General features: G+C 38.3%; 1 protein-coding gene across 2 annotated transcripts in view; it reads left to right on the top strand.

Moving 5' to 3' along the window:
- The window catches only part of RELN (reelin), a 440,175-nt gene that overhangs the window by 239,420 nt on the left and 177,823 nt on the right, over window positions 1-22,932 (top strand). For both annotated transcript variants that reach the window (XM_059712765.1, XM_059712766.1), the window contains exons 10-11: window positions 2,238-2,478; window positions 21,859-22,004. In XM_059712765.1, the coding sequence (XP_059568748.1) occupies window positions 2,238-2,478; window positions 21,859-22,004 (387 nt within the window). The remainder of the gene's footprint in view (window positions 1-2,237; window positions 2,479-21,858; window positions 22,005-22,932) is intronic.

Raw genomic sequence — 22,932 nt, 5'->3', positions numbered from 1 at the left:
ATGGACACACATATCATGATCTGCCCTATTGGAAGAAGTATTGTTAAAAGGGTCATTTTCTATTTGGAACTTCCCAGTCAGTAGTAGCTCTAACAAATTATTTTTTGGTAAAAGCACAGAATCCTCCACAAAATTACATCACCCATTTCTCCAGGTGGCCTGACTATGGCCTGGCTTATAGGCCTAGGAATATATCAGATTTCCACCTAAATCTGGTCCTTTGTCTGTAATGACAGTGAGTGAACTGCTGCCCGACCTTTTGCATCTAATCTCTGTCATTTTCCTTCTAGCTTTCCTAAGGCCAGTTCTAAAATTATATGATCATAGTTATGATACAACTTGTAATCATTTATTACATTTTCTTTATTTAAAAACCTTGATAAGAAAATGAGGTAGGGTACTTGAGGAAGAAGTCCATTCAAGTTGAAAAGATTTGGTTAAATTAGCAAGAGTCAAATTATGTTTACTCTTGCATAGGTTAAATCATAAAACAAAATTCATAATGGATGTTTAATTTCAAGTATGGTAACATGTTAAAAGGAAAAAGATACCTGGACATTTTATAAGGTTGTTATTCTGATTGGTTTACTTCTTAAATTAGAATAACTCAAGTAGAACATTTTCTATAAGTTTTGTAGTTTTCTTTTTTCACATGCTGTTTTCCTTACCATATTTCCATGTTGAAAAATAGTGATTTGTTTAGAGGGGGGAGTAAATATTAGATTCTTAGTCTTTAACACTAAAGTAGTCTATCCAGAGTTTCTAGTAGTATTTCAAAATTTTAAAAATGTTACATTTCTAAGTGTTAGTCTAACCAAAAACTGAGAAAAATGATTCTAATTCATGGATTTTAATAGACCATCCTCCTCTGTGCCAGGATAACCTATAATTTAGAGATACCTGTTTAAGCCAAACTCTGGCATGCGATGCCAATTTTAAACAGAACATTTCGTTATTCTTTCTAACTTCTAGTACTTATTATGAAAATCATGCACATGAAATATTTATATAAATGTCTTTAATCAAGGCAGCATAAATACTGTAAATTTTAACCACACCTCCACCTTTTCTCTCTGTAATACTCGTATGTCATAATTTAGGTAAACTGTAGCAGGTTTTTCTTGCTGGAAAACAACTGCATACCTTTGATAGTGAATGCACATACACATTTAATTACAACACACAAAGATCACATTCAGCTAATTCCATTTGGCTTTTGACTAAATGAGACTTTCAATTTAAGGTCATGCATCAAACTGTTATATACATTAGTGCAGATTTTCCTTCCCATTTGGCGACCAGAATGAACGTATTTTCAATCACTTCTTAAATCTAAATATATTATTTTCATCATTTTAATTTCTTTATGAAGCCAAAAACATAGTCATCATGAAATATTTTAAAAGAAAGGGGAATTGATTACCCCTGAAGGTAAAGTACACCATCTATAACCTATACTGACAATTTTACAGACATGTATGTGCTGCTTTGGTGAGTGAAAAATATGTCTTTTCCGCAGTCTTTTAAAACTGATTTATAGTAAGTCCAGAGCACTAATAGTTTGCATTTAGTAACACTTAATTTTTGCTAAAGCAGTAATCTTTACTGTAGCAGATTTCTACATTGGTAGAATAAAATGTTGAATAAAAATAATTTTAACTTGTAACAAGTTTTTAAAGATCAATCTGCATGAAATTTTACAGAATTATAGAGCATTTAATTCTCATGGCAAATCTCATATTTCATGTAAATAAAACAAAAAGGTATCAGATTAGTAGAAATAAAATATCTATTATGTAAAGACTGATTATAAAATATAGCATGCAATTGTCTAATACATGCAAAATTTCAAAGTAAGAATCAAAATTAAGTTATAGTTTTTCTCCTTTCTTCTTCTTAGTATCAAATAAACTGTGCTGGATACACTGTGATTTTCTAGAGGCGCCATGAAAGTGTGTGCTATTGTCTCTTCAGTGACTCCTTTACTAGCTCAGTGCCTGTCCTGTGTTAAGAGTAAACTTCTTGAAGACATTTAATATTTAAACTGTCATCACTTACTCTGAACTCCTTAATATTCAGCATACACTAAAAGATTTAAGCGCTATGGGATTGTGAGTATTTAATCTGTACTGTATATAGTATTTTTTAGATAATGAAAGTACAATCTTAATTAAGAAACAAAGCTGGTTTAAGTGCTTTAACCGTGGCACTAATTCCCATCTCACCATATGTTCCAGGGCCCCTTCCAATGTCAGCACAATCATCCACATCCTCTACCTTCCTGAACACGCCAAAGGGGAGAACGTCCAGTTTCAGTGGAAGCAGGAAAATCTTCGTGTGGGTGAAGTGTATGAAGCCTGCTGGGCCTTGGATAACATCCTGGCCATCAACTCGGCTCACAGACAAGTCATCTTAGAAGATAGTCTCGATCCCGTAGACACGGGCAACTGGCTTTTCTTCCCAGGAGCTACAGTTAAGGTTTGATCGCTCTTTTGTTCCTTCTCCTCTTCTCCAAAACCTAAAGCTCAATAAGCCAACTTGCACAAAGATAACTATTCTTACCAAACCTGCTAGTAAAGCAGTGGTTCTCAACCTTCCTCATGCCGCGACCCTTTAACACAGTTCCTCATGTTGTGGTGATCCCCAACCGTAAAATTATTTTCGTTGCTACTTCATAACTGTAATTTTGCTACTGTTATGAATCGTCATGTAAATATCTGATATGCAGGGTGTATTTTCATTGTTACAAATTGAACATAATTAAAGCATAGTGATTAACCACAAAAACAATATGTGATTATATATGTGTTTTCCGATGGTCTTAGGCGACCCCTGTGAAAGGGTCATTCGACCCCCAAAGGGGTCGCGACCGACAGGTTATGAACCGCTGTAGTAAAGGAATAGGCAATGTTGTTTTTATGTTACCTCCTCTTCTAAGGATAGAAAATCTTTGTTACAAAAACATTTGTCCATCTATTTAATAAGGTTTCTTTTAAATATATTTTTATTGATTTCAGAGAGGAAGGGAGAGGGAGAGAGAGAGAGAAACATCAATGATGAGAGAGAATCATTGGTCAGCTGCCTCCTACACACTCCACACTGGGGATTGAGCCTGCAACCTGGGCATGTGCCCTGACTAGGAATTGAACCGTGACCTCCTAGTTCATAGGTTGGCACTCAACCACAGAGCCACACCACCAGGCATTTAACAAGTGTTTTTGAGGACCCACTGTGCCATGTACTGGACTGAACCTAGAGAGTAAAAACACAAAAAGGCAGGTATGTTTCTGCTCTCCAGGTGGCTGTCAACTTAGTGTGGGTAATTAGATATGTCAACATGCAAATACAAAATAGCATCCTATCTAATAAAGAGGTAATATGCAAATTGACCATCACTCCAACATACAAGATGGCCGCCCCCATGTGGCCAAAGATAGCCTGCAAGGGAGGGCAGTTGGGAGGGACCAGGCCTGCAGGGAAGGGCAGCTGGGGGGACCCAGGCCTACAGGGGAGGGCAGTTGGGGGTGACCAGGCCTGCAGGGGAGGGCAGTTGGGAGGGGGACCAGGCCTGCAGGGGAGGGCAGTTAGGGGCAATAGGGCTGGCAGAGGAGCAGTTAGGCGTTGATCAGGCTGGCAGGGTAGTGGTTAGGGTGTGATCAGGCTGGCAGGGAGAAGTGGTTAGGGCAGTGGTCTCTTTGGCCCCTTGAGTGTGGCTCTTCCACAAAATACCGACTTCTGCACATGGGCCACGAAGTTTCAATCGCACTGTATGTGCACGCCCACACGTGGTATTTTGCGGAAGAGCCACACTCAAGGGGCAAAGAGCCGCATGTGGCTCGCCAGCTGTAGTCTGCCGACCACTGGGTTAGGAGCAGTCAGGCAGGCAGGCAGGCAAGCAGTTGGGCGCCAGCAGTCCTGGATTAAGAGAGGGATGTCCGACTGCCCGTTAAGTGGACATCCCTCAAGGGGTCCCAGATTGGAGAGGGTGCAGGCTGGGCTGAGGAACACATCCCCTCCACCCCCCCCCCATGCACGAATTTTGTGCACTAGGCCTCTAGTCATTGCTATAATTTGCTAGGAAACTGTGGAGTGCTGTGGAAATATAGCACACAGTACCAAATCCAGACTTGAGGGTTTAGGAAGGCGATCCGGAAGAAGTGGAATCCAAGCAGAGACTGAAGAGTAATTTGGAGTTGGCCAGGTGGGAGGGCTCTTGTTTCTAGAATCAGAAATGACATACAGTGAGAGCACGAAACAAAGGTCTTGGATAATGTACAAAAGAGTTTTCTAACAGATTCTTAACACATTGCGTACCACATAGAAATCTCTAAGACATACGCCAGGGACCGCACGTTTTTGGGCAAACTGCACGTTATTTAAATCATCATAATGCACTTTAGGTGTTGTTTTTCAATAATTATAACATTTTTATTTACAAAGACAATTAAACAATTAAAGTTCCTAGTACTTTTTTAACATATGGTACTGCGTAAAACATTTTCCTCTATGAAGAGGGACCAAACAAAATTTACATAAGTATCTAGATCTGCTCCTTTTTCCATGGGCATGAAAAACGAGAACACTCGTGGGCGGTCCTTAACAGATGGCGCGCGAAACACGAGAAAACTCCTGAGCGGTACGAAATGTGTTAAGGTGAGACTTGTGATAGTTACGTCTGGAGACAAGGCCAGTGACAAAACCTTGAAGGTTTTCTAAGCTCCTATAGAGTTTGAACTTTATTGTGAAAGTAATAAGGAGTCACCAAGTGTTCCAATTGAGTCACACAATCATATTTGATTTTGAACTACCCCCTGGAGAGTGGAGGATGGAATGGAGGGGAGAGAAGGCGTGCAGGGACACCAAGTAGGAGGCTGGTAACAGCAGTCCAGTGGGAGATCATGTCGGCCAGAATTCGCAAGCAGGATGGGAAAATGTGGACAGATTTCAGAGACTTTTAGGAAAGGGAATGGAGAAGGTTGGAGACTTATTGAGAAAATGAGGGAATACTAGGTGTCAAGGACAGATAGAATACTCTTTGTCTAATAAGAGCTACTGTTTTTTCAATATTATTTTTTATTAATTTCAGGTGAGCAGCATAGTGTTTAGACAATCATGTACTTTGAAAATTAATCCCCCTGATATTTCAAGTACTCATGTGGCACCATACATAGTTATTACAATATTATTGATTATATTTCCTACTAGAGGCCTGGTGCACAAAATTCGTGCACTCAGGGGGTCCCTCAGCCCAGCCTGCACCCTCTTGCAGTTCAGGAGCCCTCGGGGGATGTCAGGGAGTGGGCCTAAGCCACTAGTCGGACATCCTTAGCACAGCCGCAGAGGTGGGAGTGGCTCCCGCCACCACCGCTGAACTCACCAGCATGAGCCCAGCTTCTGGCTGAGTGGCGCTCCCCCCCCCCCGTCCCCCCCCCCCCCCGTGGGAATGCACTGACCACCAGGGGGCAGCTCCTGCTTGAGCAGAGCATTTGCCCCCTGGTGGTCAGTGCATGTCATAGAGACCAGTCATTCTGCTGTTTGATCGATTTGCGTATTAGCCTTTTATTATATAAAATGCTCTATTTTATATTCCCTCAACTATTTTGTAACTACCAATTTGTACTTCTTAATCCCTTCAACTTTTCCACCCAGCCTCCTAATCCCTCTCCCTTCTAGCAACCATCATTCTACTATTTAATTTATTTATTTATTATTTTATTTATTTAATTTTTTTGTTAATCCTCATCCGAGGATATTTTTCCATTGAATTTTAGAAAAGTGGAAGAGAGAGGGACAGAGAGAAACATCGATGTGAGAGAAACACATTAATTGGTTGCCTCCTGCACTAGCCCTGACCAGGGCCTGGGCCGGGCAGGAGCCTGCAACCGAGGTACATGCCCTTAACTGGAATCAAACCCAGAACCCTTCAGTCCTCAGGCCAACATTCTATCCACTGAGCTAACCAGCTAGGGCTCAGTCTGCTATTTTAGTCATGCAATTATATACTGAACTCTTCCCAAACACCCTCAAATTAATTACCCAGAGCCTATGATGGTACCCTCTCTGCTTTCTCATTCCCAACTTCTGTTTGTCCGATAAAAAAGAGTTACTTTTGCCCGTCCTCCATGGCTCAGTGGTTGAACATTGGCCTATGAACCAGGAGGTCACAATTCAATTCCCAGTCAGGGCACATGCCCGGGTTGTGGGCTCTATCGCCAGTGTGGGGCGTGCAGGAGGCAGCTGATCAATGATTCTCTCTCATCATTGATATTTCTATCTTTCCCCCTCCCTTCCTCTCTGAAATCAATAAAAATATATCATTTTTTTAAAAAAAAAAGGTCTACTTTTTATCAAGTACTTACTGTTCTAGGTACTTACTCTTTGAGGCATGTGTAGACACACACACACATACACACACAGAATTATATATATCATCTCGTATAATTTGATCCTTATAAACCTATAAGGAAGGTGCTGTCTTAACCCCATTTTACAGATGTTGAAATGGACATAAAGATGTTGAGTAACTTGTTCCAAATATACCTCTCACCAGTGGCAGAACCAGGATTCAAATACGGGAATCTGACGTAACCTTGATCTGTCACCATTGACTTTGCTCTTATAAGTAATAAATACAAACTGATGTGCTTCTGTTTTTCCTGTTTCTTCTCAACATTCATTTGTTAAATTTTCTGCTCATTTTCTTCCCCATCACTTTCTGGCTCTAGGTGAAAAGATTCTTGCTTTTCTCATATTTATTAATCTTGCTTCAGCTTTATTCTATTAACACTGCATGTTCCTTCCTCCAGATGACTGATTTTCAGACATCAGAATTTAGTAAGTTCAGACCAAACACTGGTCTCTTCCTTCTTTTCCGTAGCTGATTTTGTTTTCACAATCCTAGTTATGGGTCCATCTCAAGTACTGACTTCTGACCTAAGGTGAACTTAAGGAGACAGGACTATTAAAATATTTCCCTTAGGGAGGCAGGAGGCATTTTCAGTTGCCTGCCTGGGAGATGAAATAGAGTGAGGATGGTGGAACACCGAAGAAAGAAATCAGCAGTCTAATGGTAGGAGACTGTCTCTGACAAGGATGATAAAAGCCAAGGATCATACAAGGAATGCCACTGACAAAAACTACAGCATCATTCCTTAATGTGGCTTCATGCTCCCTCCACACTCAAGACGTGTGTAGGCCTAGAAGATACAAACCCAACTCCCTGGCATGTAATTCAAGACCCTTTCCTAGGCCCAACCTAACTTTTCATCCTCATCTGCTGCACTGACTACCAGCCTCACAAATACAGCATAGAACTGCACACCCTCACCCCTTTATACATGCTTTCCCACCTTTCTCTTTTTTCCGCCTGGAAATTGCACAGCATCCACAAGGGCCCAGCTCAAATGTCTGTCCATGTGAAGTTTTGTATAGTTGATGTCTCCCTCCTCTCTGTGCTGGTATAACCATTTGGGCTGAACAAAGAAGACTTGGGGTGGGGCCAGGCTATAGAAAACAGATCCATTCTTTTTCCCAAGTGACCACTCAAAGTCATCTCTGCCTTCTTTGCATGAAAACTAAAGCAGGTCCTAAGACAGCCGATAGACCAACACATATTATCCAATCACTTTAGTCTCCTACATTATTGGTTTAAAAACAAATAGGACCAGTTTACTGTAGGAATCCAAACCTCAAGTTTCATCCGTAGTTCCTCCCTCCTCCAGCCTAGGTCTACTGCAGGGGGTGGAGATGGAGGCAGTGGTCATGTCCTTCTCTTTCCTCACCACCCACCACAAGTTTCAGCCTCTGAGCCCTCCAGGTCTGGGTCTGATGGAAGGAGAAAAGAAAAGATGCAGCTATTGTTGTAAGCGAAAAGGATTGATCCCTCATCCTGATAAATGATCAAAGCTGGTTCTCTCTTGAACCTACCAATAGGCTCCTTGGAAATCTCCCCACTCCTCTCCAAAGCTGGGGATGCCCCCCATGCATCTCTCTGGAACCTCTGGCTAATGACTGCAACCTCTTTCTGCTGAGGGCTTCTTGCTCCTCTACAAAGTAGTTCAGGGGCAGGATCTTAGACAAACGTGGTTGTCTCTTGTGTGCACAGGCCCAAGCCTAGTCTGTGGTAAGCAGTCACCTTGGACCCGTCCGTGGGAGAGTCGTTACTTATAGATGCAGCCTTCTTCTGCCTGGCACTAGTCCAAGACCACACAGTAGGCCCTCCAGGTGGTACCCCTGAAATCCTGTACACCAGGTTTGAGAAGAGGAGAGGGTACCCTCCTCCCTGACATGGGCATGGGTGGGACTCACAGCTCACTAACAACCCTCTCTAGAGAAATCCTCTCTCTGTTGCCCAGCTTCCTACTCACATCATCTGCAAGCTTGGGTACCTTCGATTTGAGTGATAAGTGAGCCCATGTACCACCTCTTTTGCTAGGTCCTTATGTTCAGTCCATCAGCTCACTTTGGAATGTGGAGGAGTTGCCACCTGTTTTCTTGGAGCCTCAACCAAAACCAATGCAAAATTAATTCCATTTCAACATGTTGTTACACTGGACATATACCTCTATGAGAGCATTTACAACATGGCTTTATTTTCATTTATGTGTCTCCCTGTTTAGAATGTTAGTTTCTTAAGCTCGGTGACTATTCCAACCATTTCTCAATCCCTGGTGTGTGGCACATGCTAGATTATTAGGTGTTAATTGACTTGGATGAGAAGCTGGAAAAAAAATAACAAGATCTAGTTTATAGGGAAAGAAAATGAATTTCACATTAAGTGATGACTTGAAGTTAGCTGAAAATATTGGGAGTGGGACTGGATATAGCACAGTGTTAAGGAAATCGCCTTAACTTTGTGGGATCATATCTTGGCTTCACCACTTATTAGCCATTCGGTCTTGGACAAGTTATTTAACCTCACAGTTCTTCAGTGTTCTCACCTGTAACAGGACTAAAAATACGATGCACTTCATGTCATGATAATTAAATTTAAAAATACTCAACCCTCCGAGGGAAGGTAGGGGAGGGTGGGGGTCAAGAGACATCAACCAAAGGACTTGTATGCATGCATATAAGCATAACCACTGGACACAGACACCAGGGGGGTTAGGGCATATGTGGGAGGGAGGGGGGCAATAGGGAGATAAGGACACATATGTAACACCTTAATCAATAAAGAAAAAAATACATGTAAAACCCTTAGGATAGTGCCTGGCATGTAGAAAGGACTTAATAAATATACATCCTATTCATTGAAAACTTTAAGAACAAATAAGTTTCACAAGGAGGTAAACACAGAGGAAACTTAGTAGAAGGCAAAGGATTGAGCTGACAGTACCAGTTATGAGGAGGGGGAAAGGAACGCGATAGAAAAAATAAAGACTTCACAAACTAGGTCATCCTTATATGCCATTAAAGTAATATCAAAATGAATGCACTAACTTGGTTACATCAGACACAAGTATTGTCCATACTTGTTACCTTTGGCAATCAAAAGAAATAATTTTTATTGGATTTAAGTTTCAATGTCATGCTTATAATTTGAATTATTAATGGTACATTTTGTTACTAACAGCAAGTGATCTTTAAGTGATACTGTTTATAAAACAAGAGACTAGAGAGTAGTAAGTGTGTAAACTGTCCAGCTGATGAATTTGAACATAATGTTTGAGAGAGTCGGGTCAAATAAGAAAGAAACAAATGAGTCACTGGCATTCATCATACAGATTTCTCCTTGCCTCCTTTAGATTTCTTCTTTATTCCGTTTTTGGGGAATATTTAACCCATTTCATATGAGCCTGTCCTTGTTTATCTCAAGTAGGGCAAAATGATATAAGACCAAATAGAGTAATTAACTTAGGATTTTATGTGATCTGGGGAATTGCAATTATAGGTCACCACTTTAAATCTGCCCTGGGTTGGTAGAAAGCTATTACCATCTGTTGGCTCTTTAGTAATTAATATGAAATAGATGTATAACAGAACCAGTTTCTAACACTGAACCTGGCCTTAGATTTGTTGTGCTTTTTTATTTGGAAGGACTGTAAGAGGTTACAGAATTGATATGTTTTTCCTGTACAGCCATCTGTGTTTCTCCTCCATTCTCCTTACAAGTTCATGGCCTTGCCTGACTCATCTCCCAATGTTTTCTCAGAGAACTTGCCCATGTGGAAGAAAAGGCACATAATATTCTTATGCTTCTAATTACCATCATGATATTTTATTTCCCACAAATCCCTAGGCAGCCCTTTGTTCATGACCAAGTAGGTGGGGCTCTAACTGCCTATAAATACAGTGCTGCAAGTCATAAAGCTCCCAGAGCACCGCCCTCATTAGCAACCAGAGTAAGCAGATCGTGGGCTTAGCAAGACAAGGAGCCTGCAGCCCTCTCAGTATTGAGTCCCATGTCTTAATTATTGGTTGTGATGATTTCGCCTTCTTTTACAGAATATTTCTTTTCTAACTTTTGTATATGATTTCTGCCAATTCATTTGTAGTCATGAGAATAGCTACTGCTACCATAGCTGCCATTCTGAACTTTATATTCCCGTGACTATTCTATAACTTGTAGTTTAAAAAAAAAATTATTGATTGATTTTGGAGAGGGAGAGAGTGAGGGTGAGAGAGTAAGAGAGAAACATCGATTTTTTGTTCCATTTATTTATGCATTCATTGGTTGCTTCTTTTTGTGCCCTGACCCGGGATTAAACCTATAACCTTAGCATATTGGGACAACGCTCTAACTAACTGAGCTACTCAGCCAGGACTGACTATATATTTAATCCCTTCACTTTTTTCACCCATCCCCCGAAAACCCCTCCCATCTAGCAACCGTCAAAATGTTCTATTTGTGAATCTGTTTCTGTTCTAATTGTTTGGTTTTTTTTTTAAGAGTCAATTGTTGATAGCTATGTATTTAGTGCCATTTTATTGTTCATATATTTTCCCTTCCTCCCCCCCCCCCTCCTCCTCCTCCTCCTCCTCCCTCTCCTTCTCCTCTTCCTCTTCTTCTTCAAGAAGACCCTTTAGCATTTCATGTAATACTGGTTTGTAGTGATGAACTCCTTTAGCCTTTTCTTGCCTGGGAAACCCTTTTTATGTCCTTTAATTCTAAATGATAGCTTTGCTGGATAATCTGATCACTGGGGTGTACTCCTGAAACTAATATTGTGTGTCAATTGTAATTTAAAAATTAAAAATTATTTATGTTAATAAAAAGAAAAAGTTAAAAAAGAATTTAGTGATGAAAGGTGTTCCAATTCAGTGTCCTAGGAGAAAAGATGAAGTGGGAAAATGATGACTCTCAGGGCAACTTCTGGTGCTCCAACTAAGTGATGGTGGTCTTGGTTTTGTCATCAGAGTTTAAAGGAAATGAAGTGATATTGGGGGGGGGGATCTTCCATTTAATCATATAGTATCAAGAATCAGTGTTTCATCTTGGGTAGGATTCTCATATCTAGGGAAGATACTTACAGTAGCATGGATAGTGGATGATAATAAATAATAATATTAATCATAGTGGTAAATGATAATAATAATGAAATAGTAGTAATGATGGCATTTCATGAGTGCTTGCAGGTGCCAACCCTATGAGAAAGACCCTATCATCCAAGTTTTCTGTCTATAGAAGATGAACATTGAGTATCTGTAAAGACCCTATATGTTTAGTGCTTAATTTTCCTTAGTCACTCTGGAAACATCTGGACAAGTCCATCAAATAATCTCTTTCCAACTTCTCAGACACACCCTGCAATCTGAGACTATCCTTAATTTTAAGTTCAAAGAAAAACACTAAATGTAGGTTTTTGAAGGTTTAGCTTGGAACTGCTGCAGCTGCCTACTTTCCATGACTCACCATCAAAGAGAAGAGCTGCAAACACCAGTGAGGTACTCAGAAGGAACCCAGGGACAAATGGCGAGGAAAGAGCTGTGAGCAGGTTTCAGTTTGTGGGGTATTTTCTTCATCCTTCAATCCATCCAACTCCCCAAGAAGCAGAGTTTCCCAATGGATCAATATGCCATGAAGGTGGATATTGGTCAAGCAGCTGCTTCATTTTTTTGTATATTTGTCCACTCTCATCTTTAGTTGTAGCCAAGATCTGTATTTTGCAAGCATGAATGATCTATGGCTCCTTGATATCTGTATGTATGTGTGTGTCAGGGAGAGGGGGAGTGCTTTGCTCACTCACCATTAATAAATGTTGATATCTGCTCAGCTACCCTGGATACTCTCAGCTTGCAAAGGCATAAATCACTGGCTTCTGTCAACTCTGGAATTGACCCACAGATTAAATGCAGATCGCTGTGAGATAGGTGCTGTTATTTGTATTTTTTATTTTTAAGGAATCTTCCCACTCTGATGGCTGTGCCTGCACCTGCTAATCTTCTTCTGTTTATTATCCTACTTCATAGTGTTATTAGCAAGGGATTCCAGATTACTACTTCTACACATTTATGGGAACTTGTATGGAGAAGTAAATCAGTGCTGACTGTCAGAGCCTGTTATAAAGGTTTGACCTTTAGAATAGGCTATGATTTGACCACATGTATTCAAAAGAAGTTCCCTTAAAAAGTAATTTATTAAATCTTGCACATTTATGCCAAGGACTTGGACTAACTAAGTATACGGAATTTAGACAGGTCATATCTTAACCTTCTCTCTACTACTACTTTCAGTTAAATAGATTGCTTCCTCTCTCCTCCATTAATTACTGATAAACATCCAATAATGACAAATTTCCTAGTTTAACAAACATCGGAGGTCCTGATGAAGACAGGAGCTATTAGGTAAATCAACAATTCATTAGGGGAAGCATTAAGTCAGAACAGGAGAGTTTATTAATTTTCTTATAGCTCTCACTCATTATGCATTTGCCAAATTCATTGTCCCAGGGGACACTAGGCAAATCTCCAGTCCTATATAAGAATTGAAGCTTTCATTCTGGGTTTCTGCTGCCACCTGTCTAATACTATTGTCACAAATTGTTGAAACATTAATGGAGAATAAAAATCATTACATCCAAATTATAAAAATATGTAAATTAACTTGCCTGAAAATCTTAAGTCTTAATGCAAGGTGAGGCTAATGAAAAAAAAAATCTAAGACAAACAGTGAAAGGAATGATCACACTCAAAGCAGAATTCATTTTTTAAACGTGCTTCTTGGGAATATAATCCCCTGGCAGAGCAATACCTGCCTACTATAATGCCCAGAAATTGAGCACCCCAGAAAATGGTCTCAACAATTCATTTAATGATTTTCTTTTTTAGAATGTAAGGACAAACAGGAGGAAATCATATATGCTTTCCAAAAATGTGATTTGCAAATCATTGTACTGGAAACTCTCTGGTCTGTAACTTGAGGGATTGGAGTCCTGGCTTTCTAATGAGGATAAACCTGAGCTCAGTCAGACTTGTAGCTAGTTCATGTTCCCATGTCTTTTTCCATTAAGAATCGGAATGTTAACTATGATTTTCTGGCCAGATTCCAGCTTGGTTAATTGCATGCTGTCTATCTAAATTCCCTTTGCTTGGGATGTTCTTCACTTTGGATTGCATTGGTGTTATTGTCATGTTTCCCCCAAGAGCTGGGTACATGATGTTGTAGAATGAGCCAGAACGTAATTTGTGAAGCTAATAAGAGTACTTTGGGGATGAAGGGTTAAATGTACGGAGTGTGCTTTTCACAATTCCCCTCAATGCAGCCTATTTGTACAGTAATTAATGTGGAATAGCATTAGTGAAACATGGAATTGAGCCAAGTCACCATGATGAGAGTGGCAATAAGCACAGAAACAAATAATTTTGATAAATTCTATTGAAAATAACTATTCAAACAAGTCCCCAGAGCCTCTCTGCCTAATGTACCCATTTTTTATTTGTTTTTGGTCTGAAACTGACACCCTTAATCACTAATTAAGTTAATACAATAATTGGTAAGTGAAATTTATTTTATTCTATATGAACTTCACAAATAAACATAGTAAGTCCCTGGCCAGTGTGGCTCAGTTGGTTGTCATCCCATGCAGGGAGGGAGAGTTTGATTCCCAGTCAGGGCACAGGCCTAGGTTGCGGTCTCGATCCCCAGTAGGTGGCGTGCAAGAGGCAGCCAATGGATGTTCTCTCTCTCATCATTTCTTTCTCCTCCTCTCTTCTCTCTCTAAGATCAGTAAAACATATTTTTAAAACAATAGTACTATTTTTCCATCAGCTTTGCACCTAGACAGCATAGTGACACTCATTAACGTAAGGTTTGTTAAATGAATGAATAAAGATGGAGCAAAAAAAGGAGGGAAATAACATTTACTGATTTCCTAAGATTCACCAATCTTTAGTAGGCTTGTTACTTACAATATCTTACCTAACCATCATAATTACCCCCATTTCACAGATGGAAAAGTAGGCTCAGAGAGGCCAAGTAGCTTCCCCAAGATCAAACAGCTTTCATTTTCATAGCCAAGTATATTTACTATAAAGCCAGGCCTTTATTCCTCAGTATTTGCAGCCTTCCATGTTGTAGTTGGTATCCTTGGCCTTAATTTGAGGAGGCAAGTCTGAAAACCTCAGACACTGAAAGTCAAGTTGATCCCCATCAACAAGGTTAACAACTGCCTATGGAATTTTACATTGTTATTCTTCCACTCATTACTCCAATTCAAAACTGTCACTATTGCCATTTTAGAGTTGTCATAACTATTGCCAAGTAATTATACACTTGTCACAAAATATACCATAAATTGAATCTTTATGAATCTTAGCATAAAGTGGTTCAAATGTGAATGCTTAATGAATCCAGAAAATAATGAGGAGAAAACACTCTTTTAAGCTCCCTAAAATTCACTCTCCACGGGTGCATCTATTTTGTTGACTAGAGAAAATGTACTTCAGCCCTCTGCCCTTGGACTGTGTTCATAGCCAAGTTTTCAGGATTTTTTTAACTGGCATTATATTTCCTAGAAATTGTGCAAAAAATGACAAACTCATTTTTCCTCATGAAGGAAATTGTTCTCTTCTTCCTACTTTGATTTTTAAAATAATGTGAAAGTCTGCACTTTTAAAGGCCATTGAACAAAGATATAGGAGATATGTATTTCTATATGATAAAGCTATAGCATAATGCAAGGTGAAACACAATGATATGTAGGCTGTAAGTCAGTCACTTTCCAATCACACATCTCACTTTAATCCAGAAACTCTTACAACAATCTATGAGTTTATTTCCAGTCACATAGTGGCTAATTTATGGCTCTGCCAACAATGCCATTTTAATTAATTTTATTCATCTTATTTCTCTTTTCTCTGCTCCTCATATCTCATCTGTTTGCATTGCCTAGATTTTAATTAAAAAAAAAACAACCCTCTCCTCTCTAAGGAGCAATCTGAAGTGGCAAAAAATAATCACTTAAAATATTACAGTCATTAAAAAATTGGCTGTGGTGGAAGCCATGCATTTTCAATTTTCCTACAAATGATGTTTTAGCTTCCTTTTAAAGTGCACTTTGTATCTGAATTGTCTGCCACCAGCCAGCTTGGCTATCAAAAACGGTCTTCCAGCTGGGCGGGCTGAGTGACAACTCCTTAATGGAGGAAATGGATGGCTCTCTGCTCATGTGGAGGGAAGGCATACCAGGCAGATTTCATCCCATCTGCCACCAGCTCTCTGCAAGCTGGCATTGCCCAAATGCCCCATATACTCATTTCAACAAAAAGGATATATAGTAAAAAAAAATAAATGGCCAGGCTACAGATGCTTGAAAGAATCATCAGGGCCATTAGACCCCGGGGAGATAATATTAAGAGGTGCCTTCGTGTTCATCTTTGATAGAAACCTAATTAAGCTATGGTTGGAGGTGATTGCAAGTACTTTCACAAGCACAGAGGTGAAGCCATTAACATTTTCAGCAGAGTATAGGGAACAACCTTAGAAAAATGCTGCCCTGAATTGCGGCCAAGGACTTGTTATATTGAGGAATTTGCACTGATGTTTCCTGTTGATGCTTTTCTGAATGGCAAATTCTTGTCACTTAGTTACACTGTGTTCTGCTTTTCAAGTAAAGGAAACCCATATAACAGCAAAGTAGGAAAATATTTTTGATTGACAAATACAAGCAAAGAAAGACTATGTTTAAGGGATTTTGTTAAGTAGAGCCATTTATTAAAAATTTAAGTTGTACATTTAAACAATTTTAAAGGAAAATTTGTATGTGCCCTGACCCAGGATCAAACCCACAATGTTGGCATATTGGGACAACACTCGAACTAACTGAGCTACCCTGCCAGGGCCTTTTTAAATTTTTTTTTCATGTATGGGATTTTTAATAATTGCATATCTGCAGTACTTAAAAGTATCAAGTGCATGCCATTGATCAATGCAAAAATAATGCAACAAAGTCAAAATAATTATAATTAATGTATGTTAGGAGAACTAGATATAGAAAGATATATTTGGAGCCCATCTACAAAATTTATACTTTCATATTACCCAGAATAAATTCCAGTTAGTTACCTGATATACTCACCACAATCAAAAGGCATGACTCAGGACATCACTTGCTATTTATAATCATTTTCTCAAGAAAACCTGATAGATGTTTTTACTATACTCAAAATAAAATATCCTGACTTCCAAAATAATGTTGTTTTTAACATAGCAAGAGCTCATTTAACTGTCTTTTAAAGTTGTTTAGATTTTAATTGTTATTTCAGATAAATGACATGAGTTTGAATAGATGCTGAACAAAAACAGCTGGCTATTAAAATCAGAGAGCAATTTTCTGGAATTCTTTTCATAGTTTCGATGCACATTTTGTTTGGATTTTAACATAGTGCATTGATGTTATACAATGCATCTGTAAGAGAAGTGGCAACAGACATCTTGCATTATTAAGTTTTCCTGTCTCAGAAGAATGTTTGGTAATCTGCCAGAATTTGAAGGGCTTTTACATTTCTAATTGATGGTCTATCTGCACTAAAAAATGAATGAGTATATGCAGTGCCTACCATGTTGTATTGTGGGAAATATTCTTTTATATTTTACTGAAGGTTTTAAGTTGATCTTAAGAATTTTAATGACTATTCTAATGAGAAACACAATAAAAAAATAGATTTAATTCCTGGCTGGTGTGGCTCAGTGGTTGAGCATCCACCCATGAACCAAGAGGTCACCGATTTGATTCCCAGTCAGGGCACATGCCCAGGTTGCAGGCTCAATCCCCAGTAGAGGATGTGCAGAAGGCAGCCAATCGATGTTTCTCTCTCATTGATGTTTCTATCTCTTTATCTCTTTCCCTTCCTCTCTCTCTAACATCAATAAAAAATAGATTTAAATAGCCTTCAATTTTACTACCAACTACTGCTAAGAGTTTGGAATATAATGCCTTATTTTTTGAAAATGCACATATTCAGAAATAAAATAATTTTATTACAACACTTAAGAGTTTTAAAAAAGCACTTCCATATATATGATTTGTGCTTCTAACATCATCTCTAGAAAATAGATATTATTGGTCTTATTCTACAGCTTAAGAAACAGGACAAAAGGGAATTAAATGACTTGTACAAAACCATGTCGCCAGTAAGCAGAGAAATGTGTGGGAACGTGCCTTCTGACTCCAATCCTCAAATTCCGATGCATAGTAACTGAGTTTTCATTTCTTGTCATCTTGATTATTTTTGGTTTCCAGTTCTTTGTTTTCTTCAGGCCTTTGTGGCCTTCATTCCTTTAGGTGCTAAATTAATTGAGGTAAATTCTAGGAGAAAGTTCCAACAACCCCCACCTAATCAAGCAGGTCATGGAGTCCCATTCAGATGCAGAGATGCAATATCAAACAAGCAGAGGCCAGGGACTGCATCTCAATCCAAATGCACTCAGGTATAAATTCTCAGTTTGGAGAGCATCTGGGAAACCAGACCATTTCTAAGACATTGAGCCATCTGTGACCAATCCTAAAAATAGAATTAGCAAGAAACTCTAGCCCCACCAGCATGGCTCAGTGGACCTATGAACCAGGAGGTCACAGTTCCCGGTCAGGGCACATGCCCAGGTTGTGGGGCTTGATACCTGGTGGGGGGCATGCAGGAGGCAGCCAATCAGTGATTCTCATCATGAATGCTTCTATCTTTCTCACTCTCTGAAATCAATAAAAAAATATATTTAAAAAAACAAACAAACAAGAAACTCTAACTTGCCTTGTAATTATCTTAGGAATCCTCAGAAATGAGAACCCCGAACTGGCCCCACCCCTTTGCAAAATTCTTAAGTATTATAGGGCCTATACTTAATCGGCTTTCTCAGGTGGCCCATTCCTGCTCAGATGTTTGAAGAACTCACCAGTTTTACGGACTCTCCCCTCTCTGTAGCCCTTGTATTAGCCTGCTGGCTCATGTTACCCTTACGCCAAACTTGAGAAACACTGGGTTCTACTCAGTTGGGCTGAGGCAGAAATCATCTCCGATCTCCTCGGTGTGGTGGGGAGCAGAGCAAGCCCAGCCAGCCGTGTGGGCTCAGTTCATCTGCAGGCCCTGCCACCCAGGAAATGGCAGCCTATCTTGCTGTAAGATGGAGAAGGTTGAGCCACCTCCTTCTGAAAGGCCACTGTTTACTTTGGGCGTGTCACACCCTTTCTTTGATTATGTGGCACTGAACTAAGACTATGAAAAGGAGAATATTCAAAAAGCGATACCTTTCTCCCTTCAAACCCAAAGGACACTGGATCTACTTGGGAGGGATAACAAAGCTAACTGTGACTCTTCCCTTAAGCTTGACTGATAGGATTAGGGTGTTTACCATGCAAAATGAACCCTGACTGGCATAAAACACTGCCCTGTTTGTTTTCATTTAGATCCCATCTTGAGTATTGTTCTTTTACTACAGATTGGGAATTAACAGTTTCTTCCCTGGAGGAATAATAAAACTACAAAAACAAAACCATTTTATCCTTCAAGGAAATTTGCCAAAGACAGGTCATACTAATGCTTGACTCTACTAGTATGAAAATTGGTTGTTACTCAAAATGAGTGTTACATTTTTTTCAGGTTGCTTTCTTCATACTTGATATGATAAATATTACTTGTATTTCCTATGCTGGCACTGTTGCAGTTATAGTGATAAAAGTATATATTTAATAGAGAATTTTCAATAATTGTACAATTACAAGTGGTCTACTAAACTACCAAATGTTTTGTAACAGCAAAATAACTACCATAAAGATCATTTAAATATACTTTTAGTTTCCCAAAACATTAAGACATTTTAATGTTGTGAAACAAGTTTAACAGCATGCTATCTAATTTTATAATGATTTCATCTTTTACATAAAATTTCAACCTCAACTTCATTAAAATATGTATCAGACATGTTAATAATATAAATTTGGAGGAGTAGTGAAACATAATTATGTATAACACAAACTCTTAAAATAATAAACAATTCTGCCCTGGCCAAGTGGCTCAATTGGTTGGAGTGTCTACCAAAAATGTTGCAGGTTTGATTTCTGGTTGGGACACATGTCTAGGTGGTGGGTTCAATTCCCAGTCAAGACGCAACTGATCAATGTTTCTCTCTCTCTCTTTCTCCCCATTCCTCTCTCTCCAAAATCAATAAAAGCATATCCTTGGTGAGGATTTTATATATATAGGAAACCAAAATTGAAAAATTAAATGGATGTTTAGCCAGAAGTGACCCAAGTTTTATGTTAAGCAAGTTATTGTTTTTATTACACAAATACATCCTTTTAAATTGTAATAGAAATTATTCCATTGTCACATGTAGAAGATTTCATGTATGTCATTTCCTTGGTTAATGACAATGTATTGTTTGCATTGATATCAGAGTTCTTATATTACTTCCAGATAACATAGGCCACAGTTGTTCCAGATTCCAGAATGTGAAGATAACTGTGAAACTTACAGCTCAGTGGATTTATTATAAAGAAAGTAATCTTTGTTATTCCACTTAGCATTTATTGTCTTTATAGGATGCACAGTAGTAGAGGATACTTCGGCTTTCATAGCTTGACAGTTTCTATTTACTATTAAATAAAACTGAATCCTAGTTTTGATCAGTGTGTGTGGGTTAAAGATTGCATGCAGTGATCTCAGTTTAGCATCTATGAATAACCTGTATTCATTGTGTTGTGAAAAGGATTCTCTGGCAGGAGATACATGTCACACACAACAGTATATCTAAGATGATAAGATCCGATGGATATGCCTTAATATCTCAGTGCTATGAAGTGATTTCCCCAAGATCATATGCTTTTTTGACTCTTGAATTTACAGGAGCTTCTGAAAGCTTTATTTACTCTTCTGTGTAGTAATCTGAATTCTCCCCCAATTGATTTTCCCAGCATTAACCTGTTTAATTGTCATAAAACATTTGTTTGCACACATCATTCCTCCATTCTAGACTACCACTGCCAACAGAATATTGTAGAGATCTCTTAGACTACCATTTTAAGATCTTTTGCTGTCAGGCTAAAGTGTAATTCTGAAAATCATGCCTCCTTGTCACCTTTGTCATTCATTTATTTGTCATCCAACTTGGATTTTGTTTTTATTTAAAGGCTGTTGAAGTCCTACTCATTTATGAAGCCTGCTCACCTACACCAGCCCCCACATACAGTGACTTCTACCCTCTCTCACTCATTAGCACTTACTATATGTTGCCTGGCATTGAGACCTATCTTTGATAGACCTCATCTAGACTGGGATTTTTTTTTAGAGCAAAGAATATATATTATATTACTTCATTATAAACCCCTTCCTCCCAGTACCTTTGTTAATCTCTTCTACTACTGAGTTCTCCATGAAAGATTAATTTAACACCTGAAAAGGCATAGCTATATCATTCACTCATTGATTTATCTAATTGTTGAAAGAATATATTTTAATTCTTACTATATGCCAAGCTCTGTGCTAAGACCTGGACTACAACACAGAATAAAATGGACATGATCCTTGCTCTATAGAACTTACATTCACTGTGCCTAATATTTTCTGCCCAACTACTTCACTTCATATCTATTTCATTTTAAGAATATATGTATGTAACATAAAAGAATGTTTGATCTTTTATTTATTAGCATTTCTCTATATATAACTTGTTACCAAGAATTATTCATGCAAATTTATCATATTTTTTAAATACTCAGTTTACTCAGCTCCAGAGTGTGCTCTTGCCTTTGACTATTCACTTTAAGCTGAAAAAATGTTAAAAAATTGTCATAAGAAATTCCTCTTTCTTTTTTTGTAAACCTAGTGCTCTTTTGGAGAATAACAAAGTTTGTGATTTCTCAGCACTTCATAAGTCTGGTCAGAAACTTTTACTCAAAAGGTGGCTGAAAATATATGATCATATCAGGGATTACTTTGACCTTTTCTATATTCCATGTTTTGATTAGCTGGCTAGTCTACTCACATCCCATTTACAGACAAATTGTGGAAGGCTTGAATGACAAGCTAAAACTATATGGAATAATGAAAAGGTCATGCAATTTAGCCCATAACCACAGTATTGAAAATGTATGACAAGTCATTATCACACTTAATTCCCACAACAAGGACTATGCTGAAGATAGGAAATTATTCCAATTAAAATATTCTTGTTTCATTCTGAAGGCTGAGGTGGCAAAGATCAAATGGCCTCTTGACTCCTTTTTTATAATAACTTAATAAGTTAGAAAGAAATTGTAATTGAATTAAATAAGACAAAAAAGAAGTAACAAGCTCTTTTGACTTGAGAGTCCATCAGAGAGGGAATAATATAATGACTTTTCTAAAAATTCTAATTATACATGAGTAAGACAGATTCAGCTACAAAACCAATTCAACAGCCACCCCATGCTCTCTTTTTATCTACAGCATAGCTGTCAGTCAGATGGGAACTCCATTTATTTCCATGGAAATGAAGGCAGTGAATTTAATTTTGCAACCACCCGGGATGTAGATCTTTCCACAGAGGATATTCAAGAGCAGTGGTCAGAAGAATTTGAGAGCCAGCCTACAGGGTAAGTAATTGTTATCTCCCATGCTGTGTAGAGCACTTACATTTATTCCACTCACATGTTTTAAATGCATATTGTTAAATAGCAAAGCATAGCTAAATCAATACCATGATTCTTAGAACAGATAAGGGTTACATTTAACCTAAATATTTTTATTAGTAACAACTATTTTTATGCATATTAAAAATTGGTGATTGTAAATACCTTTTATCTTCACTTGAAACACATATTTTATCTTTGTTTATTCAGCTTTTGCTGGGAGAAAGTATTTTTTTCAAACTATAGAATATAAAATTTTTCACTACTATTATACTGAGACTTTCAGTTGTCTCCATGAAATCTGAGGTTTATTGATGTGATTATCTGATTTTTTATGGCTCTGGTCTTTAAAAGTTGTTGAGGGGGTAAAATTTATCTTTGAGATATTTGTAAAGGAGGAATATGGGGTTTAGATTGCAGTAGAAGAGAAATGAAGCTATGAGAGTGTTTTGGTAGCAGTATTTTCTGGCTATTCTGAGATATGTGCCTTCTTCTGGGTCCTATGTTCTAAGATATCTCCTATTAATCAAGCAGCATTTTCATAAGTTCACATTTAAAAATATTAATAGGTTCAGAAAATCAAAATTTATAAGGTAGTGTAAGTGGGGAAGAAAGTCCAGAAATTTCCTGGTTCTCACCTAGCTTTGTTTTTGCAATAAATACATGTAATCAGAACACCAGGTCCCATTGTTTAGTATATGTTTTCTAACACTGCAGTGAGGATAAATGAAATAACACTAAATGTAATTTCATAGTGAATATGAAATAGCAGTCATTTAATTGTTAGCTGTGAGAAGCTTTTCCATAACACATCTGAGATATAGTCTTGTCTCTCCAATCACAACAAGTTAAATCAAAACTGGATGGAACATGTAAGTGCCAGAGTGGCAAG

Source organism: Myotis daubentonii, chromosome 10 (genome assembly GCF_963259705.1).
Source record: "Myotis daubentonii chromosome 10, mMyoDau2.1, whole genome shotgun sequence".
NCBI classification, from domain to species: Eukaryota; Metazoa; Chordata; class Mammalia; order Chiroptera; family Vespertilionidae; genus Myotis; species Myotis daubentonii.
Note: the sequence above shows the minus strand (reverse complement) of the source record. Positions and strands in the feature narration are given on the sequence as shown.